This window comes from Anguilla anguilla, chromosome 11 (genome assembly GCF_013347855.1).
Source record: "Anguilla anguilla isolate fAngAng1 chromosome 11, fAngAng1.pri, whole genome shotgun sequence".
NCBI lineage: Eukaryota > Metazoa > Chordata > Actinopteri > Anguilliformes > Anguillidae > Anguilla > Anguilla anguilla.
This window is the reverse complement of record NC_049211.1, coordinates 245,219-262,842: the sequence shown is the minus strand read 5'-3', so window position 1 is coordinate 262,842 and position 17,624 is coordinate 245,219. Positions and strand designations below refer to the sequence as shown.

The 17,624-nt window shown below is 50.8% G+C and overlaps 1 protein-coding gene across 1 annotated transcript; it reads right to left on the bottom strand.

Annotated features, from left to right (window-relative positions):
* Nucleotides 1-735: 735 nt before the first annotated feature.
* atp6ap1lb (ATPase H+ transporting accessory protein 1 like b) lies at nt 736-8,906 on the bottom strand. Its single transcript, XM_035383382.1, has 7 exons — nt 8,753-8,906; nt 7,214-7,254; nt 6,409-6,482; nt 5,876-6,117; nt 4,792-4,842; nt 4,401-4,680; nt 736-2,464 (listed from the first exon to the last, which is right to left on the bottom strand). The coding sequence occupies exons 1-7, from the start codon at nt 8,836-8,838 to the stop codon at nt 2,228-2,230; spliced, it is 1,011 nt and encodes a 336-aa protein (XP_035239273.1). The 5' UTR covers nt 8,839-8,906; the 3' UTR covers nt 736-2,227.
* Between the last annotated feature and the right edge of the window lie 8,718 nt (nt 8,907-17,624).

Genomic DNA, 17,624 nt, shown 5'->3' with positions numbered 1-17,624 from the left:
AAATACGGATCCAATTTGTTTGCTTCATTCTCAGAAAAAACGCATGAAAGAGTGCGCACAAGGGACAATCGCTTGTCACTGGGATGGTACCTTATAGATACATGAAATTGTATCCCTAGCCAGAAATACATAATTAATTTGTACCTTTTTTTGTTCAAAAAATGTACTTCCACTGCACCTTTATTGCTAAGAATGTGGGGCATCTTTAGTTATGTCAAAATCACAGGGTCTACTATACATGCTAAATGCTGTAAAACTTCTAACACTACCATATTAATAATGCAATAATATAAATAGTGTGTCTGTGTTTCGTTTGCAACATGACCACCATAACTGATTGTTAATTAGAAAATATGCGTGTCATGTATCACAAAACAGAAGCCATAGCTGTTCTGTTCGGGCTCAGTCATCACAGGCTGTGTGTTCAGGGATCTGTAAAGATCGTTAAGGGGAAGTCTAGCTGCTCATTTGCTCTGATATCTCTCAGATTCCAGTCAATACCACTATTCAGATGCCTGGGGCACAGAAGCTGTATCAAACATATCTCTCTGGGGACTGGCTGCATGTGATATTATTTAGCATATTACAGTGCACTGTATAATTTTGTATAGTACTGTGTGTAATTTTATAAGGCATATAATGATGGAGGAAGCAGTAAAAATGAAAGCTGTAGTTGAGGGAGAGTGGAGTAATATATTCAGCCAATGAACTGTTAAAGGTGCTTTGAGTAACCAGTAAACTGTACACTAATCCAGCTTTATTGTCATCAAAAGTCTTCCAAAACACATTCAGGCTGTATGGAGCATGAGTGATCACCGTTTGTGACTCACGACGCTAACGCTAACAGTGTAATACGCAGACATTATATGTTGCCATGGGCATGCTGTATAATATGATACAAGTTATGAATGCTGTTACTGGTCATTGTGGCTACTCGATTATGATCATTATATGATGTCACCACTTGTGTCTCTTGTTTGCTCTCCATTAAACAAAGTTTTAGGCATTTCCCTTTCCTGTAAAACACGATGTGCCACAGCAAGCTGACATTCAGTCTTAAGATGGCAGTTTCCTTCTGTGTGAGAACATCAGTATGTCCCATTACTTTTCACTCCTCACCTCCTCTCCTCCTCTGCTGCTCGTCTCCTCCTCTCCTCCTCTTTCCTCTGCTACTCGTCTCCTTCTTTCCTCCTCTCCCCTTTTCTCCTCCAATATTGGGACACTGGAGGGAGGGAGGATACAGAGATGGGTTTCTGGGGCACGGAGGAGAGGAGGTGGTAGTGGAGGAAAGGAGGTGGTAGTGGAGGCCAGGAGGTGGTAGTGGAGGAGAGGAGGTGGAAGTGGAGGAGACGAGGATGCATTTTTTTAGTATTGGGACACACCCCAGGCCTGTCTGCTCACCCGAGGAAAAATATGCAAATTTAAACTAATCTGCACAGCAATCAAAATCTCAGAATTCAGCCGTGCGCCCCCTCAGTGTGACAGACCAGCACATCAAGGTCGAAATGCCTCAGTTTGGTCCCTTCATTTCTGGGCAAGGCGACGTCCGCCATGTCTCTGCTCCTTAGGGCTGAGAACCTCAGCTGAGCAGACTGGCTGACTGTTTCCTTAGAAGAGAAGAGCTATCTGTTTTTGCATGTTGAGAATTTTTGTTTACAAGTAAGAGGGAATAAGCGATGGAACTGAAGCTTATTCCCTAATAATAACTCAAAAATGTTTTACAAAAGGTAACATCCATCTATGTTGTTATTTTTCTATTTCCATTAATACAATTTTAAAAAGGGTGTATCTTTTGCGGTGTTATATAACCTGAATATAATGATGGTCCATCAATAATCAATCAAATAATGGCTCATATACCCTTTACCCTTGAGGGTCTAAGGATTGAATGAGACTGATGACATCACATTGTGCAGACTCTGTATTTTTCTGAGCTCTCCTTTGGTGGTCAATGTACAATCATAGGATTGGCCCAGGTAGCATTCTCCAATTACAGCCCAGCTTCTAAGCCCCTGGGATTCTGAGCTGTGGATTCAACTGTGCTCAAACAGCTCTGATTGGACACCGCAGGGTTGGCTGGCTCTGATTGGACAGCTCAGGGCTGGTTGGCTCTGATTGGACAGCGCAGGGCTGGTTTCACTCAGTAGCTGATCCTGTGCAACTCAAGCTTAAGAGTCTTTGCAGCAGGTGTGGGGGTGGGGTGGGGTGGTTTGGGGGGTACAGTCTCTCAGGAGCCGGTCTTGTCTGTGCGGTCAGCATCGGGATTGCGGGGGAAGTAGACGGTGGTCTTGTGCTCTTCGTAGCGGTCGATGTGCTTGAGATGCACCACCATGTGCAGGGCGTAGGCCAGGACCAGCAGCAGGATGAGAGAGGTCACCAGCCCCATCAGCACCGCCGGCGTCAGCAGTGACGCACAGTCCCTCGCCGAGCTGAAACGCTCCCCCTGCACCTTAAAGGCCTGGATCTGCAGGAGAAACACAGCTTCAGAAACACTGTGAGCTCTCCAGGACCCACACAGCTTCAGAAACACTGTGAGCTCTCCAGGACCCACACAGCTTCAGAAACACTGAGGTCACCTGGACCCACACAGCTTCAGAAACACTGTGAGGTCACCTGGACCCACACAGCTTCAGAAACACTGTGTCCTCACCTGGACCCACACAGCTTCAGAAACACTGTGAGGTCACCTGGACCCACACAGCTTCAGAAACACTGTGTGCTCACCTGGACTCACACAGCTTCAGCTTCAGAGACACTGTGAGCTCACCTGGACCCACACAGCTTCAGCTTCAGAAACACTGTGAGCTCTCCAGGACCCACACAGCTTCAGAGGCACTGTGAGCTCACCTGGACCCACACAGCTTCAGCTTCAGAAACACTGTGAGCTCTCCTGGACCCACACAGCTTCAGAGGCACTGTGAGCTCACCTGGACCCACACAGCTTCAGAAACACTGTGTGCTCACCTGGACCCACACAGCTTCAGCTTCAGAAACACTGTGTGCTCACCTGGACCCACACAGCTTCAGAAACACTGTGTGCTCACCTGGACCCACACAGCTTCAGCTTCAGAAACACTGTGAGCTCTCCAGGACCCACACAGCTTCAGAGGCACTGTGAGCTCACCTGGACCCACACAGCTTCAGCTTCAGAGACACTGTGAGCTCACCTGGACCCACACAGCTTCAGCTTCAGAAACACCGTGAGCTCTCCAGGACCCACACAACTTCAGAAACACTGTGAGCTAACCTGGACCCACACAGCTTCAGAGACACTGTGAGCTCTCCTGGACCCACACAGTTTCAGAGGCACTGTGGGCTCTCCAGGACCCGCACAGCTTCAGAAACACTGTGAGCTCTCCTGGATCCACACAGCTTCAGAGACACTGTGAGGTCTCCTGGACCCACACAGCTTCAGAGGCACTGTGAGCTCACCTGGACCCGCACAGCTTCAGAAACACTGTGAGCTCACCTGGACCCGCACAGCTTCAGAAACACTGTGAGCTAACCTGGACCCACACAGCTTCAGAGGCACTGTGAGCTCACCTGGACCCACACAGCTTCAGAAACACTGTGAGCTCACCTGGACCCACACAGCTTCAGCTTCAGAAACACTGTGAGCTCTCCAGGACCCACACAGCTTCAGAGGCACTGTGAGCTCACCTGGACCCACACAGCTTCAGCTTCAGAGACACTGTGAGCTCACCTGGACCCACACAGCTTCAGCTTCAGAAACACCGTGAGCTCTCCAGGACCCACACAACTTCAGAAACACTGTGAGCTAACCTGGACCCACACAGCTTCAGAGACACTGTGAGCTCTCCTGGACCCACACAGCTTCAGAGGCACTGTGGGCTCTCCAGGACCCGCACAGCTTCAGAAACACTGTGAGCTCTCCTGGATCCACACAGCTTCAGAGACACTGTGAGGTCTCCTGGACCCACACAGCTTCAGAGGCACTGTGAGCTCACCTGGACCCGCACAGCTTCAGAAACACTGTGAGCTCACCTGGACCTGCACAGCTTCAGAAACACTGTGAGCTAACCTGGACCCACACAGCTTCAGAGGCACTGTGAGCTCACCTGGACCCACACAGCTTCAGAAACACTGTGAGCTCACCTGGACCCACACAGCTTCAGCTAAGAGACACTCTGAGCTCTCCAGGTCCCACACAGCTTCAGCTAAGAGACACTCTGAGCTCTCCAGGACCCACACAGGTTCAAGTCTCATTACATTAACTTGTTTTAATAACTCTCAGGCCATTCTACCCATATAGCGCCCTTATGGTCTGCATCACTCAGTACAGACCCTCCTGCCCTCCTGAGTGAGTTTCAATGATATGCATGCGCGTGAATGTTGGGTGTGCGACAGGTCATGTGACAAGTCGTGAGGACACGCGGTACCTGGAAGTCTGTGAAGGTGATGTGCCAGTTAGGTGAGGTTCTGCGGTGCCCCTCCTCGCCGGGCCCCCCCTTGCCGTGCCCCCCCTCGCTCGGCAGAAGCAGTGAGTCATATTTCTGCACGCTGCTGACGCGCTGGCAGTGGTAGGAGTGTGTGGCGGGGGCGTAAATCTCCGGGGCATGGAACGTGGCCTGGAGCTGCCGGTGGTAGAGGATCTGCACGCTGTCCAAGGTGAACCACGTCTGCTCTGTGGACTCATAGAAGATGTTGGACATCTCCAGCCTGTGTGTGAGAACCGCAGAGAGTTTGAGTGTGTGTGTATGAGAGAGAGAGAGTGTGTATGTGTGTGTGAAAGAGAGAGACAGAGAGTGTGTGTGTTTGTGTGTCACGCACCTAATGACGAGTCCCTTCAGATTCTCCACGTCTCCAAAGTTCAGAGACAGCCTGCATGCAGACACAGGTTAGACACAGCAGTCAATCAGGGAATCACCCCTGTACCCCAGAACACTGTATAGGTAACATCCCATAAGCACACACTCATCATCCCATAAACACACACTCATCTATAAATGCACACTCACTCCATAAACACACACTCATCTATAAACACACACTCACTCCATAAACACACACTCATCTATAAACACACACTCACTCCATAAACACACACTCATCTATAAACACACACTCACTCCATAAACACACACTCATCTATAAACGCACACTCACTCCATAAACACACACTCATCTATAAACACACACTCACTCCATAAACACACACTCATCTATAAACACACACTCACTCCATAAACACACACTCATCTATAAACACACACTCACTCCATAAACACACACTCATCTATAAACACACACTCATCTATAAACACACACTCACTCCATAAACACACACTCACTCCATAAACACACTCATCTGTAAACACATACTCATCCCATAGACACACACTTATCCCACAGACCCACGCTAATCCCATAAACTCACACTTATCCCATAGACACACATGAATCCCATAGACACACACTTATCCCACAGACCCACACTAATCCCATAAACTCACATTAATCCCACACAGACACACACTCATCCCTTAAACTCACACCAATCCCACAGACACACACTCATCCCATAGGCTCACACTTATCCCATAGACACACATTAATCCCATAGACTCACACTAATCCCATAGACTCACACTCATCCCATAGACTCACACGTATCCCATAGACTCACACTCATCCCATAGACTCACACTAATCCCACAGACACACACTCATCCCATAGACTTACACTCATCCCATAGACTCACACTAATCCCACAGATACACACTCATCCCATAGACTCACACGTATCCCATAGACACACACTAATCCCATAAACTCACACTCATCCCATAGACTCACACGTATCCCATAGACACACACTAATCCCACAGACACACACTCATCCCATAGACTCACACTGCTCTGTCTCTGCTGCAGGTGGAGTCTGTGGTGTCCACGGAGGCGGCGGGTCCGAAGGCTCGCTCGGTCAGGTCCACGGCGGTGTGGTTGCGGTAGCTGACGGCTAGCTTGCGGGCGCGGAACAGGATGCACGTCCTTCCGCCAGGGGACACGCTCAGAGGGGGGTAGGGGGCCGAGCCTGTCTGCAGCAGCCTCCGGCTCCATGTGGGTGGAGTCCTCCAGTGGCTCCTCCCACCTGACTGTGGGCAACAGCGAAAGGACGGAAGGTAAAATCAGCCAATCAGCCTTCATCATTCTGCCCTCGTTCCTTCTGCTGCAGTCAATGCAGCCAGAGAGGGGTCAGAGTGGGGTCAGAGTGGGGTCAGAGTGGTGTCAGAGTGGGGTCAGAGTAGGATCAGAGGGGGGCACAGTGGTGTAAGAGTGGGGTAAGAGTGGGGTCACAGTGCAGTCACAGTGGGGCCACAATAGGATCAGAGGGGGTCACAGTGGGGTCACAGTGGCATCACAGGTCGGTCAGAATGGGGCTGTACCTGCAGAATTCTGTTGAGAGGGTGTGGGGAGTTGCTCTCATGGGGGACACTGTGGTCCTCACTGACCTCTGCATCTGAACCCCAAAAAGAGACACACAACACGCATTAATCCGCCACTGAAGTGCACAGGACAATACCAGCAGGAAAACTGTAATAATGCGTGTTCCAGGGCTGCTGGTTGGCTGGGTGGTGGGCTTGTGCTTGGAACAGCCACATGTGGGATCGGTTCTGGTGAAAAAGATGACATTCTGAAAGCTGGATGCCCAGAATATAATCAAAAGCAGAAGGTAAAGATCAGTTGCTGTTTTTTTTAATTATTTTTTTTTAAACTTTTTGTATAAAAGTATACAGTGAGTTCCATCATGTTAAGGACCAAGAAATATATTTTTTTTTGCTTTGGCTCCGTACTCCATAATTTTAGATTAAAGTGCACATTCTCAGCTTTTACCATATAGGAATTACAGCACTTTTTATACATAGCCCCCTGTTTCAGGCCACCATAATGTTTGAAACATACAGTATTGAGGGGGGGGGGGGGGGGTATGTATAAAAAGAGCTGAGAATGTGCACTTTAACCACAAGTTTGATTTAAAATCTAAAATTGTGGATTACAGAGCCAAATCAATAAAAATATGTCCTTTTTCCTGAACATTATGGAGCTTACTGTATAATTTCAGAGAAACACAGTGTCAGTCCTCTGTATAAGAAGCTGTCAAAGAAATGATTTTACTGTTGCAATATTCAGGCAGACTGCCAGCATCAATCTAACACCTACATTGTCTCATAAAGCTTCTGTGTAACTCACCCCCCCTGATGCCAGCCGCTGGGGATGGGGGCGTTGTTGAGCTGCCAACATAAAAACAAAAGATAAATTCAACACAAATTCTATCCCCAAAAGTTCTTGAACACAATGCTACTCCATAAATACAACACCAAGAAAAACAACAACAACAATAAGGAGAAGATGAAGAAGTGGAAGTAGAGGGAAAGGGAGAGAGTATTTCCTGCTTTGGTAGCTGTTGTGGAGCTGTGGAAAGGGACAGAGTACTTCCTGATTTGGTAGCTGTTGTGGAGCTGTGGAAAGGGAGAGAGTACTTCCTGATTTGGTAGCTGTTGTGGAGCTGTGGAAAGGGAGAGAGTACTTCCTGATTTGGTAGCTGTTGTGGAGCTGTGGAAAGGGAGAGAGTACTTCCTGCTTTGGTAGCTGTTATTGAGCTGTGGAAAGGGAGAGAGTACTTCCTGATCTGGTAGCTGTTGTGGAGCTGTGGAAAGGGAGAGAGTACTTCCTGCTTTGGCAGCTGTTGTGGAGCTGTGGAAAGGGAGAGAGTACTTCCTGATTTGGTAGCTGTTGTGGAGCTGTGAAAAGGGAGAGAGTACTTCCTGCTTTGGTAGCTGTTGAGCTGGGGATGCAGAGGTGCTCGGTGTGCAGGGCTGGGGATGCAGAGGTGCTCGGTGTGCAGGGCTGGGGATGCAGAGGTGCTCGGTGTGCAGGGCTGGGGATGCAGAGGTGCTCGGTGTGCAGAGCTGGGGATGCAGAGGTGCTCGGTGTGCAGGGCTGGGGATGCAGAGGTGCTCGGTGTGCAGGGCTGGGGATGCAGAGGTGCTCGGTGTGCAGGGCTGGGGATGCAGAGGTGCTCGGTGTGCAGGGCTGGGGATGCAGAGGTGCTCGGTGTGCAGGGCTGGGGATGCAGAGGTGCTCGGTGTGCAGGGCTGGGGATGCAGAGGTGCTCGGTGTGCAGGGCTGGGGATGCAGAGGTGCTCGGTGTGCAGGGCTGGGGATGCAGAGGTGCTCGGTGTGCAGGGCTGGGGATGCAGAGGTGCTCGGTGTGCAGGGCTGGGGATGCAGAGGTGCTCGGTGTGCAGGGCTGGGGATGCAGAGGTGCTCGGTGTGCAGCAGCACTGGGAGCTCAGACCCGCTGCAGCTCTCATGTTTCACCCACGCAGCCGCGTTACCGAGCAACAGCCGTGTGCTGCAGCGTGCAGCCATCGCACTGCACATGCACCGCACACGCAGCCATCGCACTGCACACACCGCGACACCGCACACGCAGCAACGCACCGCACGCACACGCAGCAACGCACTGCACGCACACGCAGAAACGCACACGCAGCCATCGCACCACACACGCAGCAATGCACACGCACACCCACACCGATGATGTAGCATCACACACACACACAAACGCCTGGAACGCGCATTCTCAGCAGTACTTCTCTAATCACCCTCCCCCCACCCCCCATGCAGTTATCCTTCTACAGACTCCCAGCAGCTGTAGCCTTACCTCTCCCGCAGGCTGGGGGGCTGGGGGGCCGTGGGGCTGGGGGTGGGGGGGGGTAGCCTTACCTCTCCCATGGGACGGCGCGCAGGAGGGGGGGCAGAGGCAGACACAGCAGCGCAGGAAGCAGGAGGAAGTGCGTGTGCTTTGCCATCGAGTCGCGCAGACGTTTGTGCCTCAGACCACGTCTGACTCATTCTCTGCCTGGAGAGCGCATCAGCAGCCTGACGGACAGCCGCAGCGACCAATAGGCAGGCAGAGAGAGGGAAACCATGGGTCAACGTCACTCTCCCTCTCTTTCTGCGTCTCTCCCCCCTCCCTCTCTCTCCCTCTCTCTCCCCCTCTCTCTGTGTCTCTCCCCCCCTCCCTCTCTCTCCGCGTCTCTCCCTCTCTCTCCCCCATTCCTCTCTCTCCCCCTCTCTCTGTCTCTCCCCCCCTCTCTCTCTCTCTCCCCCTCTCTCTCTGTCTCCCCCCCCCCACACTCACACATACACACTACAGCACACACAGATACATGCACACACACACAGCTTCTGAAAGAGCATAAACCCAGAGAATGTGTGTGTTTACCCTTCCTCTCATCTGAAAGGTGTGTGTCTCTGTGCAGGTAACCCAGAGAATGTGTGTGTTTACCATTCCTCTCATCTGAAAGGTGTGTGTCTCTGTGCAGGTAACCCTGAGGGAGGCTCAAGGGCAGCCATCTGCAGCCCTGTACCCCCCCACCCTCCCCCCATCCCCCCATCCCCCCCAGCCTGGCCCAGATCCACACACAGCTGCTTCAATCTGTGACATCAGCAGCCTGGGGTGTGTGCGTGTGTATGAGTGTGAGTCTCTGTGTGTCTGTGTGTGTGTGTGAGTGTGTATGTGAGTGTGAGTCTGCGTCTGTGTGTGTGTGTGTGTGTGTGTGTGTGTATGTGAGTCTGTGTGTGTGGGGGGTGGGGGGATTCTCTTTGTAATGGCTGCTGAGTTCTGATGGAAAATCAGGGGAATCACTTTTCCCTTCCATTATTTCCCACACAACCCACTCTCTCTCTCTTCCTCTCCTCCTTTCTCCCTCTCTCCTCTTCTCTCCTACTATCCCCCTCTTCTTCACTCTCACTCTTCCCCTCTCTGTTCTCCTTCCCCCTCTCTCTCCTCCCTCTCCCTCTCCCCCCTTTCTCTCCTCTCCCTCCCCTACTCCCCCTCTCCTCCTTCCTCTCTGCCCCCCCCCCCCCCGCTCCCACCCTGTGCTGGCTGATGAATGCAGCTATGTGCAGCTGTACTGAAGAGAACACGTTTCTGCAGAATGTCTGAACACTGAAAAAGGTGTTAAAAAGAGAGAGATCACAGAAAAGCCATTCAGCCTTGAATACAGTTATGGAACAGAGCATTATATTCAAGATTTCTTTATTTGGCATTCTTCAGTACTCTCATACATTAGAACAAAATGCCGTTTCTCCCAGCCCAACAGTGCACATATAAATATACAATCTACTATAAAACAGTCTTAATTAACTAAATACATATACGGTTAAAAAATAGCAAACTGTTGTCCTTTCTTTAAAAAAGTGTATTAAAATTGCACGTATACACAAGAGTGAATCCCCAGTGTGTTTATAGTCTGGACAGCCTGCATAGTCACTGGAGTGAGTGACTATGGTGAGGGGGTTCAAGGGTGAGTAAGGGGGGGTGGGCGTGCTTGTGGGGGGGGGGGGGGCAGTGTGTTCATAGTCTGGACAGCCTGCGGAAAGAAGCTGTTGAGAAGCTGTTGAGGGAGGGGTGGGTGGGGTCCGTTATGATGTTGGAGGCTCTGTGGGCGCAGCGCTGGTGATAGATGTCCAGCAGGGAGAAGAGGCAGGCAGTGATGCAGTAGCTTAGGATGCCCTCAGTGGTGCCCCTGTAGAAGGTGGTGAGGGCCGGAGTGGGAAGACTTGCCTTCTTCAGCCTCCGGAGGGGGTGGAGCCATTGTTGGGCATTCTTTACGACTGTCGTGGTGTTAGTGGTCGAGGACAGGTCGTACGCCAGGTACACCCCTAAAAACTTGGTGCTGCTGACCCTCTCCACGGCAACGCCATCGATGGTCAGCAGGGGGTGATGTTGTGTGCGGGCTCTACTGAAATCCACAACCATCTCCTTGGTCTTATTGACATTGAGGGAGAGGTTATGACTTTCACAGCACGTTGTCAGCTGCTCCACCTTCTCCCTGTATGATGATTCCCTGCCGTTGCTGATGAGACCCACCACTGTCGTATCATCAGCAAACTTGATGATGGGGTTGCCGCTGGATCTGGCGGTGCAGTCATGGGTCAGCAGGGTGAACAGCAGGGGGCTCAGGACGCAGCCCTGCGGTGAGCCCGTGCTTACCAAGGTGGTACTTGATGTGTGGCTGCCAACCTTGACTGTCTGCTGCCTCTTTGTCAAGAAGTCCAGAATCCAGTTACAGGTGCCAGTGCCCACGTCCAACACCCTCAGCTTCTCCACCAGCTGTTGTGGTATGATGGTGTTAAACGCAGAGCTGAAGTCGATGAAGAGAATTCTGGCATAGGTGTTCTTATTTTCTAGGTGGGTCAGAGTGAGGTGGAGTGTGGTGGATATTGCATCGTCAGTGGACCGGTTAGCTCGGTATGAAAACTGTAGGGGGTCCAGGTTTGTGGGGAAGCGGGCCTTGATGTTCTGCCTGACAAGCCACTCGAAGCACTTCATCACTGTGGGAGTCAGGGCCACAGGGCGGAAGTTGCTCATGCGGGATGGCTCGGACTTCTTGGGCACGGGTATGATGGTGGCGCTCTTGAGGCAGGTGGGCATCACTGCTTGGTTTAGTGAGGTGTTAAAGATGTCCGCAAAAACATCCTTCAGCTGCTCCGCGCAGTCTTTGAGAACGCGCCCATGTATGTTGTCCGGTCCGGCTTGCGGAGGTTGACCCTGGAGAAGGCCCTCTTCACACTGGCTGGGGACAGCTGGAGTACCTGGTCGCTGGGTGGTGGTGGGAATTTTTGTACCGGAATGTTGTTGCTAGCCTCAAACCATGTACAGAAGTCATTGAGTTGGACCGGTAATATAATAAGATAATCACTGTCTTCTGAACAAGGTTAATCCCCCTCCCTCTCATATATTTTCCCCAATTCAATGCCAGTTACAATACAGTTCCTTTATCCATAAGCGCCATAATTTTTTAAAAATCAGCCTTGAATCCACTCTTCCAGAGCAATCCAGATTATCCAAATATTTGGCATCAAATCCATCCTAATTTTTTGCCTCTCAACTTTTAAAAACACAAAAACAACATTTAAACTCACATAAAGGTAGGATTTTATCACCAAAATCAAATCCCAATCTGAGGATCAGAATCTCATTTATCCTTTTTGAAAAACCCAATTATCAGATTTAATCCAATCCGATTACTGATATCCTGTCAGATAAATTTAGAAAAACTGGGCCCTGAAGTCTATTGATCTGTTGAGCCTATTGATCATTGATCATCTCTGTGGAAGGCTGTTGACACAGCTGGCTTAGTGTCATCTGGTTTATATTTTTGGCACACCACAGGTGTGACCCCACAGCACTGCACAGATAGCAGGGTTCACACACCCTTATGCACCGAAGGGCACTGCACAGATAGCAGGGTTCACACACCCTTATGCACCGAAGGGCAGTGCACAGATAGCAGGGTTCACACACCCTTATGCACCGAAGGGCAGTGCACAGATAGCAGGGTTCACACACCCGTCTGCACCGAAGGGCAGTGCACAGATAGCAGGGTTCACACACCCTTATGCACCGAAGGGCAGTGCACAGATAGCAGGGTTCACACACCCTTATGCACCGAAGGGCAGTGCACAGATAGCAGGGTTCACACACCCTTATGCACCGAAGGACACTGCACAGATAGCAGGGTTCACACACCCTTATGCACCGAAGGGCACTGCACAGATAGCAGGGTTCACACACCCTTATGCACCGAAGGGCACTGCACAGATAGCAGGGTTCACACACCCTTATGCACCGAAGGGCAGTGCACAGATAGCAGGGTTCACACACCCTTATGCACCGAAGGGCAGTGCACAGATAGCAGGGTTAGCCTGTGGTCCACAGTTAGCCTAGGTGAGCCTCTGAAGGGCTGCTATGAAAGTCGCTCAGGGCTTGACAAGGTTCTTGGAAACTACCAGCTGATAACAGATGCCTTTGTCTTTACATACAATCTGTCAGCACAAGAAATTCTGATGAATTTCACATGCAATTCAGTCAGGATCCCTGCTCTCACACACACTCTCTCTCTTTCACACACACACACACACACACACTCTCACACTCACTCTCTCACCCACTCTCCCACACACATTCTCAAACTCACATTCACACTCACACAAACACTCACACACATTCTCACATTCACACACACACACTCTCTCTCACTCAATCTCTCGCTCTCACTCTCCCACACACTCTCAAACTCACATTCACACTCTCACATATTCATTCTCTCACACTCACACACACTGACTATGTTTGGCCTTACATTGTTCAGACATATTTTATTGTTTATTTAATATACAAATGTACAATTTGAAGACCATATTGTCACAATATTAACACATCATGCAAGACTGTAACATTCCTCATGGTAATGGGAAAACTGCTGAAGTGTTTCAGAGACCACACACTGAACACAGGACAGGCACCACAAAACAGCAGAACACCGCCTCACAACATCACTATATACACGTGTGTATGTGTGTGTGTGTGTGTGTGTGTGTGTGTGTGAACATACACGGCACAAATGTTTCAAAAATTATTTGAAAAATAATACTTCTATTGCTCTCAATGTATTGAAGTGAGATTTAAAGAAGGGATCTGATCTGCGGCCTCACCCTGGACTCAGACTATTCTATAGATCTAGAAAAGGAGCCAGTGCAGAATTACACTTGAGGCCACTGAAGCTTGGCCTGTTGAGTTTATAAAAGAGCATAAACATGCAGCTTTGTGCTGGGGCTGTATACCCATCAGTCAGAGCGTTTCCTGTCCCTGCAGTAAGTCTTGCGGCCTGTAGGAGGAGCCAGAGTGACATTCCTGCCAGCTGCCAGCTTTAATGACAGCTGACCCCTTTAACAAGCTGTAGAGTGGAAGATGGAATTGTTGCTGATTGTTGTATGACTATGACATACTTTCCCATTTAAAACAGTCAAACTTACAGTGAACACGTACCACTAAAAACAACAATGAACATCTAATGGACAAACCAGTGAGCCAGTAACTGCAGCTAAAATCATGTTTGGCATTTTGTGTCTGTGCTATTGTCTCTAAGAACACTTTGGAGAAATGGCACTGGCACAGGAGCCAGGCTGTGGCTCTCTGGCCCTTGGATATGAGCTACACACGGCCATGTGCTCAGCTAGTACTGAGTGAGGCCCTGTAGCAGGTCATAGATGCAATGTCCATGGGTTCAACTCTGAAGGGTGCTACACTCTCAGCAGTTCATACTGATTTATGGCTATGATCTGGACTGCGTGCAGCTACATATTAGCATGGCTGCGCTTTGTGTACTGGATGCATTAGCATGGCTGCACTTGGTATAGTGGTCACATTAGCATGGCTGCGCTTTGTGTACTGGATGCATTAGCATGGCTGTGTTTTGTGTAGCGGTTGCATTAGCATGGCTGTGCTTTGTGTAGCGGTTGCATTAGCATGGCTGTGTTTTGTGTAGCGGTTGCATTAGCATGGCTGCATTTTGTGGATGTATTAGCATGGCTGCACTTGGTATAGTGGTCACATTAGCATGGCTGTGCTTTGTGTAGTGGATGTATTAGCATGGCTGCACTTGGTATAGTGGTCACATTAGCATGGCTGTGCTTTGTGTAGTGGTCACATTAGCATGGCTGTGCTTTGTGTAGTGGTCACATTAGCATGGCTGCGCTTTGTGTACTGGATGCATTAGCATGGCTGCGCTTTGTGTACTGGATGCATTAGCATGGCTGCGCTTTGTGTAGTGGATGCATTAGCATGGCTGCACTTTGTGTAGCGGTTGCATTGGCATGGCTGAGCTTTGCGTTTGTGTAGCGGTTGCATTAGCATGGCTGAGTTTTGTGTAGTGGATGTATTAGCATGGCTGTGCTTTGTGTAGTGGATGCATTAGCATGGCTGCGCTTTGTATAGCAGTTACATTAGCATGGGTGCGCTTTGTGTACTGGATGCATTAGCATGGCTGCACTTTGTATAGCAGTTGCATTAGCATGGGTGCGCTTTGTGTACTGGATGCATTAGCATGGCTGCACTTTGTATAGCAGTTGCATTAGCATGGCTGTGCTTTGTGTAGCGGTTGCATTAGCATGGCTGCACTTTGTATAGCAGTTGCATTAGCATGGCTGTGCTTTGTGTAGCGGTTGCATTAGCATGGCTGAGTTTTGTGTAGTGGATGTATTAGCATGGCTGTGCTTTGTATAGTGGTCACATTAGCATGGCTGCGCATTGTGTAGCGGTTGCATTAGAGCCCAACGCTCCTTTTCATTTTTTATTTTTACTTTGTTGAACAAAAAGAATGAGAACATTTTCCATGCTGGCACATGTCATTACTGAAGAGCTGGAGAGAGGCGGCGTTAGCTTTGTACTGTGCTGGTATGGGACAGGGTACATGGCAAGTTACACCTGAGAGCATCCAATGAGAACACAGCACAGTCAGCCCAGAAACACCCCTGCACAGTACCACTTCTGATCCCTGACCTTTGTAGTTGACTATGTGACTATGACTACAAGATATTGTTACTGTAATTTTCATACTAACTGCTATATTCATGATATACACATTTATGATAATCATAATTCTTGCTGTTATACTAACTGCTATATGCATGGTGTTTTGCACATTACTGTGAATAATTGGCACGTTTTGACCTTTAAAAGACAGACAGCTGTAATCTGCACCTTGGGTAAATTCTGATGAAAGCACTTTTAGAGCGGTGAGCCAGCCTTGGACAGGACATCCTGTCTGTTCGGCCAGTCTTTCTGAAACTGCCCCGTGCTCTGTACTTTTAGTATATAAACACATACACAGAGTATTTACAAACTGCATCACTATTATCAGTGAGTTGTGCAATGAGTCGGGTAAAAAGCCCATTGTGAATTTACCATCACTGTGTTGGGGGGCGGGGGTGTTAGTTGTAGGCTGTGGGGTAGGGTTGGGGGGATGTTAGTAGTAGAGTGTGGGGCAGGGTTGGGGGGGAGTTAGTTGTAGGGTGTGGGACAGGGTTGGGGGAAGGGGGGTGTTGGTTGTAGGGTGTGGGGCAGGGGAGTGGGGTGTTAGTTGTAGGGTGTGGGACAGGGTTGGGGGCATGTTAGCTATACGGTGTGGGGTAGGGTTGTGGGAGTGTTAGTTTTAGGGTGTGGGACAGGGTTGGGGGAAGGCGGGTGTTGGTTGTAGGGTGTGGGTCAGGGTTGGAGGAGGTGTTAGTTGTAGGGTGTGGGGTAGGGTTGGGGAAGTGTTAGTTTTAGGGTGTGTGGCAGGGTTGGGGGAGGAGGGTATTGGTTGTAGGGTGTGGGGCAGGTTTGCAGAAGGTGTTAGTTGTAGGGTGTGGGACAGGGTTGGAGGAGGTGTTAGTTGTAGGGTGTGGGACAGGGTTGGGGGATGTTGGTTGTAGGGTGTGGGGTAGGGTTGGGGGGCGGGGGTGGTAGTTGTAGGGTGTGGGGCAGGATTTGGGGGGTGTTGGTTGTAGGGTGTGGGGTAGGGTCGGGGTGGTGTTAGTTGTAGGGTTGGGGGGAGGGGGGGTGTTGGTTGTAGGGTGCGGGGCAGGGTTGGGGGAGGGGGGTGTTGGTTGTAGGGTGTGGAGCAGGGTTGGGGGAGGGGGGGTTGGTTGTAGTGTGTGGGGCAGGGTTGGGGTTGTTAGTTGTAGGGTGTGGGGCAGGATTGGGGGGGTGTTGGTTGTAGGGTGTGGGGTAGGGTTGGGGGGTGTTGGTTGTAGGGTGTGGGACAGGATTGGGGGATGTTGGTTGTAGGGTGTGGGGTCAGTTTGCGGGGGTGTTGGTTGTAGGGTGTGGGGTAGGGTTGAAGGGGTGGTAGTTGTAGGGTGTGGGGTAGGGTTGAGGGGGTGTTGGTTGTAGGGTATGGGGTAGGGTTGGGGGGTGTTGGTTGTAGGGTGTGGGACAGGATTGGGGGTGTTGGTTGTAGGGTGTGGGGCAGGGTTGGGGGGTGTTGGTTGTAGGGTGTGGGGCAGGATTGTGGGGGTGTTAGTTGTAGGGTTGGGGGAGAGGGGTGATAGTTGTAGGGTGTGGGGCAGGGTTGGGGGAGGGGGGTGTTGGTTGTAGGGTGTGGGGCAGGGTTGGGGGAGGGGGGTGTTGGTTGTAGGGTGTGGGACAGGGTTGGGGGTGTTGGTTGTAGGGTGTGGGGCAGGGGGGTGGGGTGTTAGTTGTAGGGTGTGGGGCAGGGTTGGGGGGTGTTGGTTGAGGGTGTGGGGCAGGGTTGGGGGTGTTGGTTGTAGGGTGTGGGACAGGGTTGGGGGGGTGTTAGTTGTAGGGTGTGGGGCAGGGTTGGGGGGTGTTGGTTGAGGGTGTGGGGCAGGGTTGGGGGTGTTGGTTGTAGGGTGTGTGACAGGGTTGGGGGGGTGTTGGTTGTAGGGTGTGGGGCAGGGGGGTGGGGTGCTAGTTGTAGGGTGTGGGGCAGGGTTGGGGGGTGTTGGTTGAGGGTGTGGGGCAGGGTTGGGGGTGTTGGTTGTAGGGTGTGGGACAGGGTTGGGGGGGTGTTGGTTGTAGGGTGTGGGGCAGGGGGGTGGGGTGCTAGTTGTAGGGTGTGGGGCAGGGTTGGGGGATGTTGGTTCAGGGTGTGGGGCAGGGTTGGGGGGTGTTGGTTGTAGGACAGGGTTGGGGTTTGTTAGTTGTAGGGTGTGGGGCAGGGTTGGGGTGTGTTGGTTGTAGGGTGTGAGGTAGGTTTGGGGGGGTGTTGGTTGTAGGGTGTGGGACAGGGTTGGGGGTGTTGGT

Excerpts from the sequence above, each read along its gene's own strand:
- atp6ap1lb (XM_035383382.1), bottom strand. The coding sequence starts at position 8,838 with ATGGCAAAGCACACGCACTTCCTCCTGCTTCCTGCGCTGCTGTGTCTG. Across the intron at positions 6,118-6,408 it reads CTCTCAACAGAATTCTGCAG|TCAGGTGGGAGGAGCCACTG; the intron begins GTACAGCCCCAT and ends TGTTGCCCACAG. Across the intron at positions 2,465-4,400 it reads TCACCTTCACAGACTTCCAG|ATCCAGGCCTTTAAGGTGCA; the intron begins GTACCGCGTGTC and ends TTTCTCCTGCAG.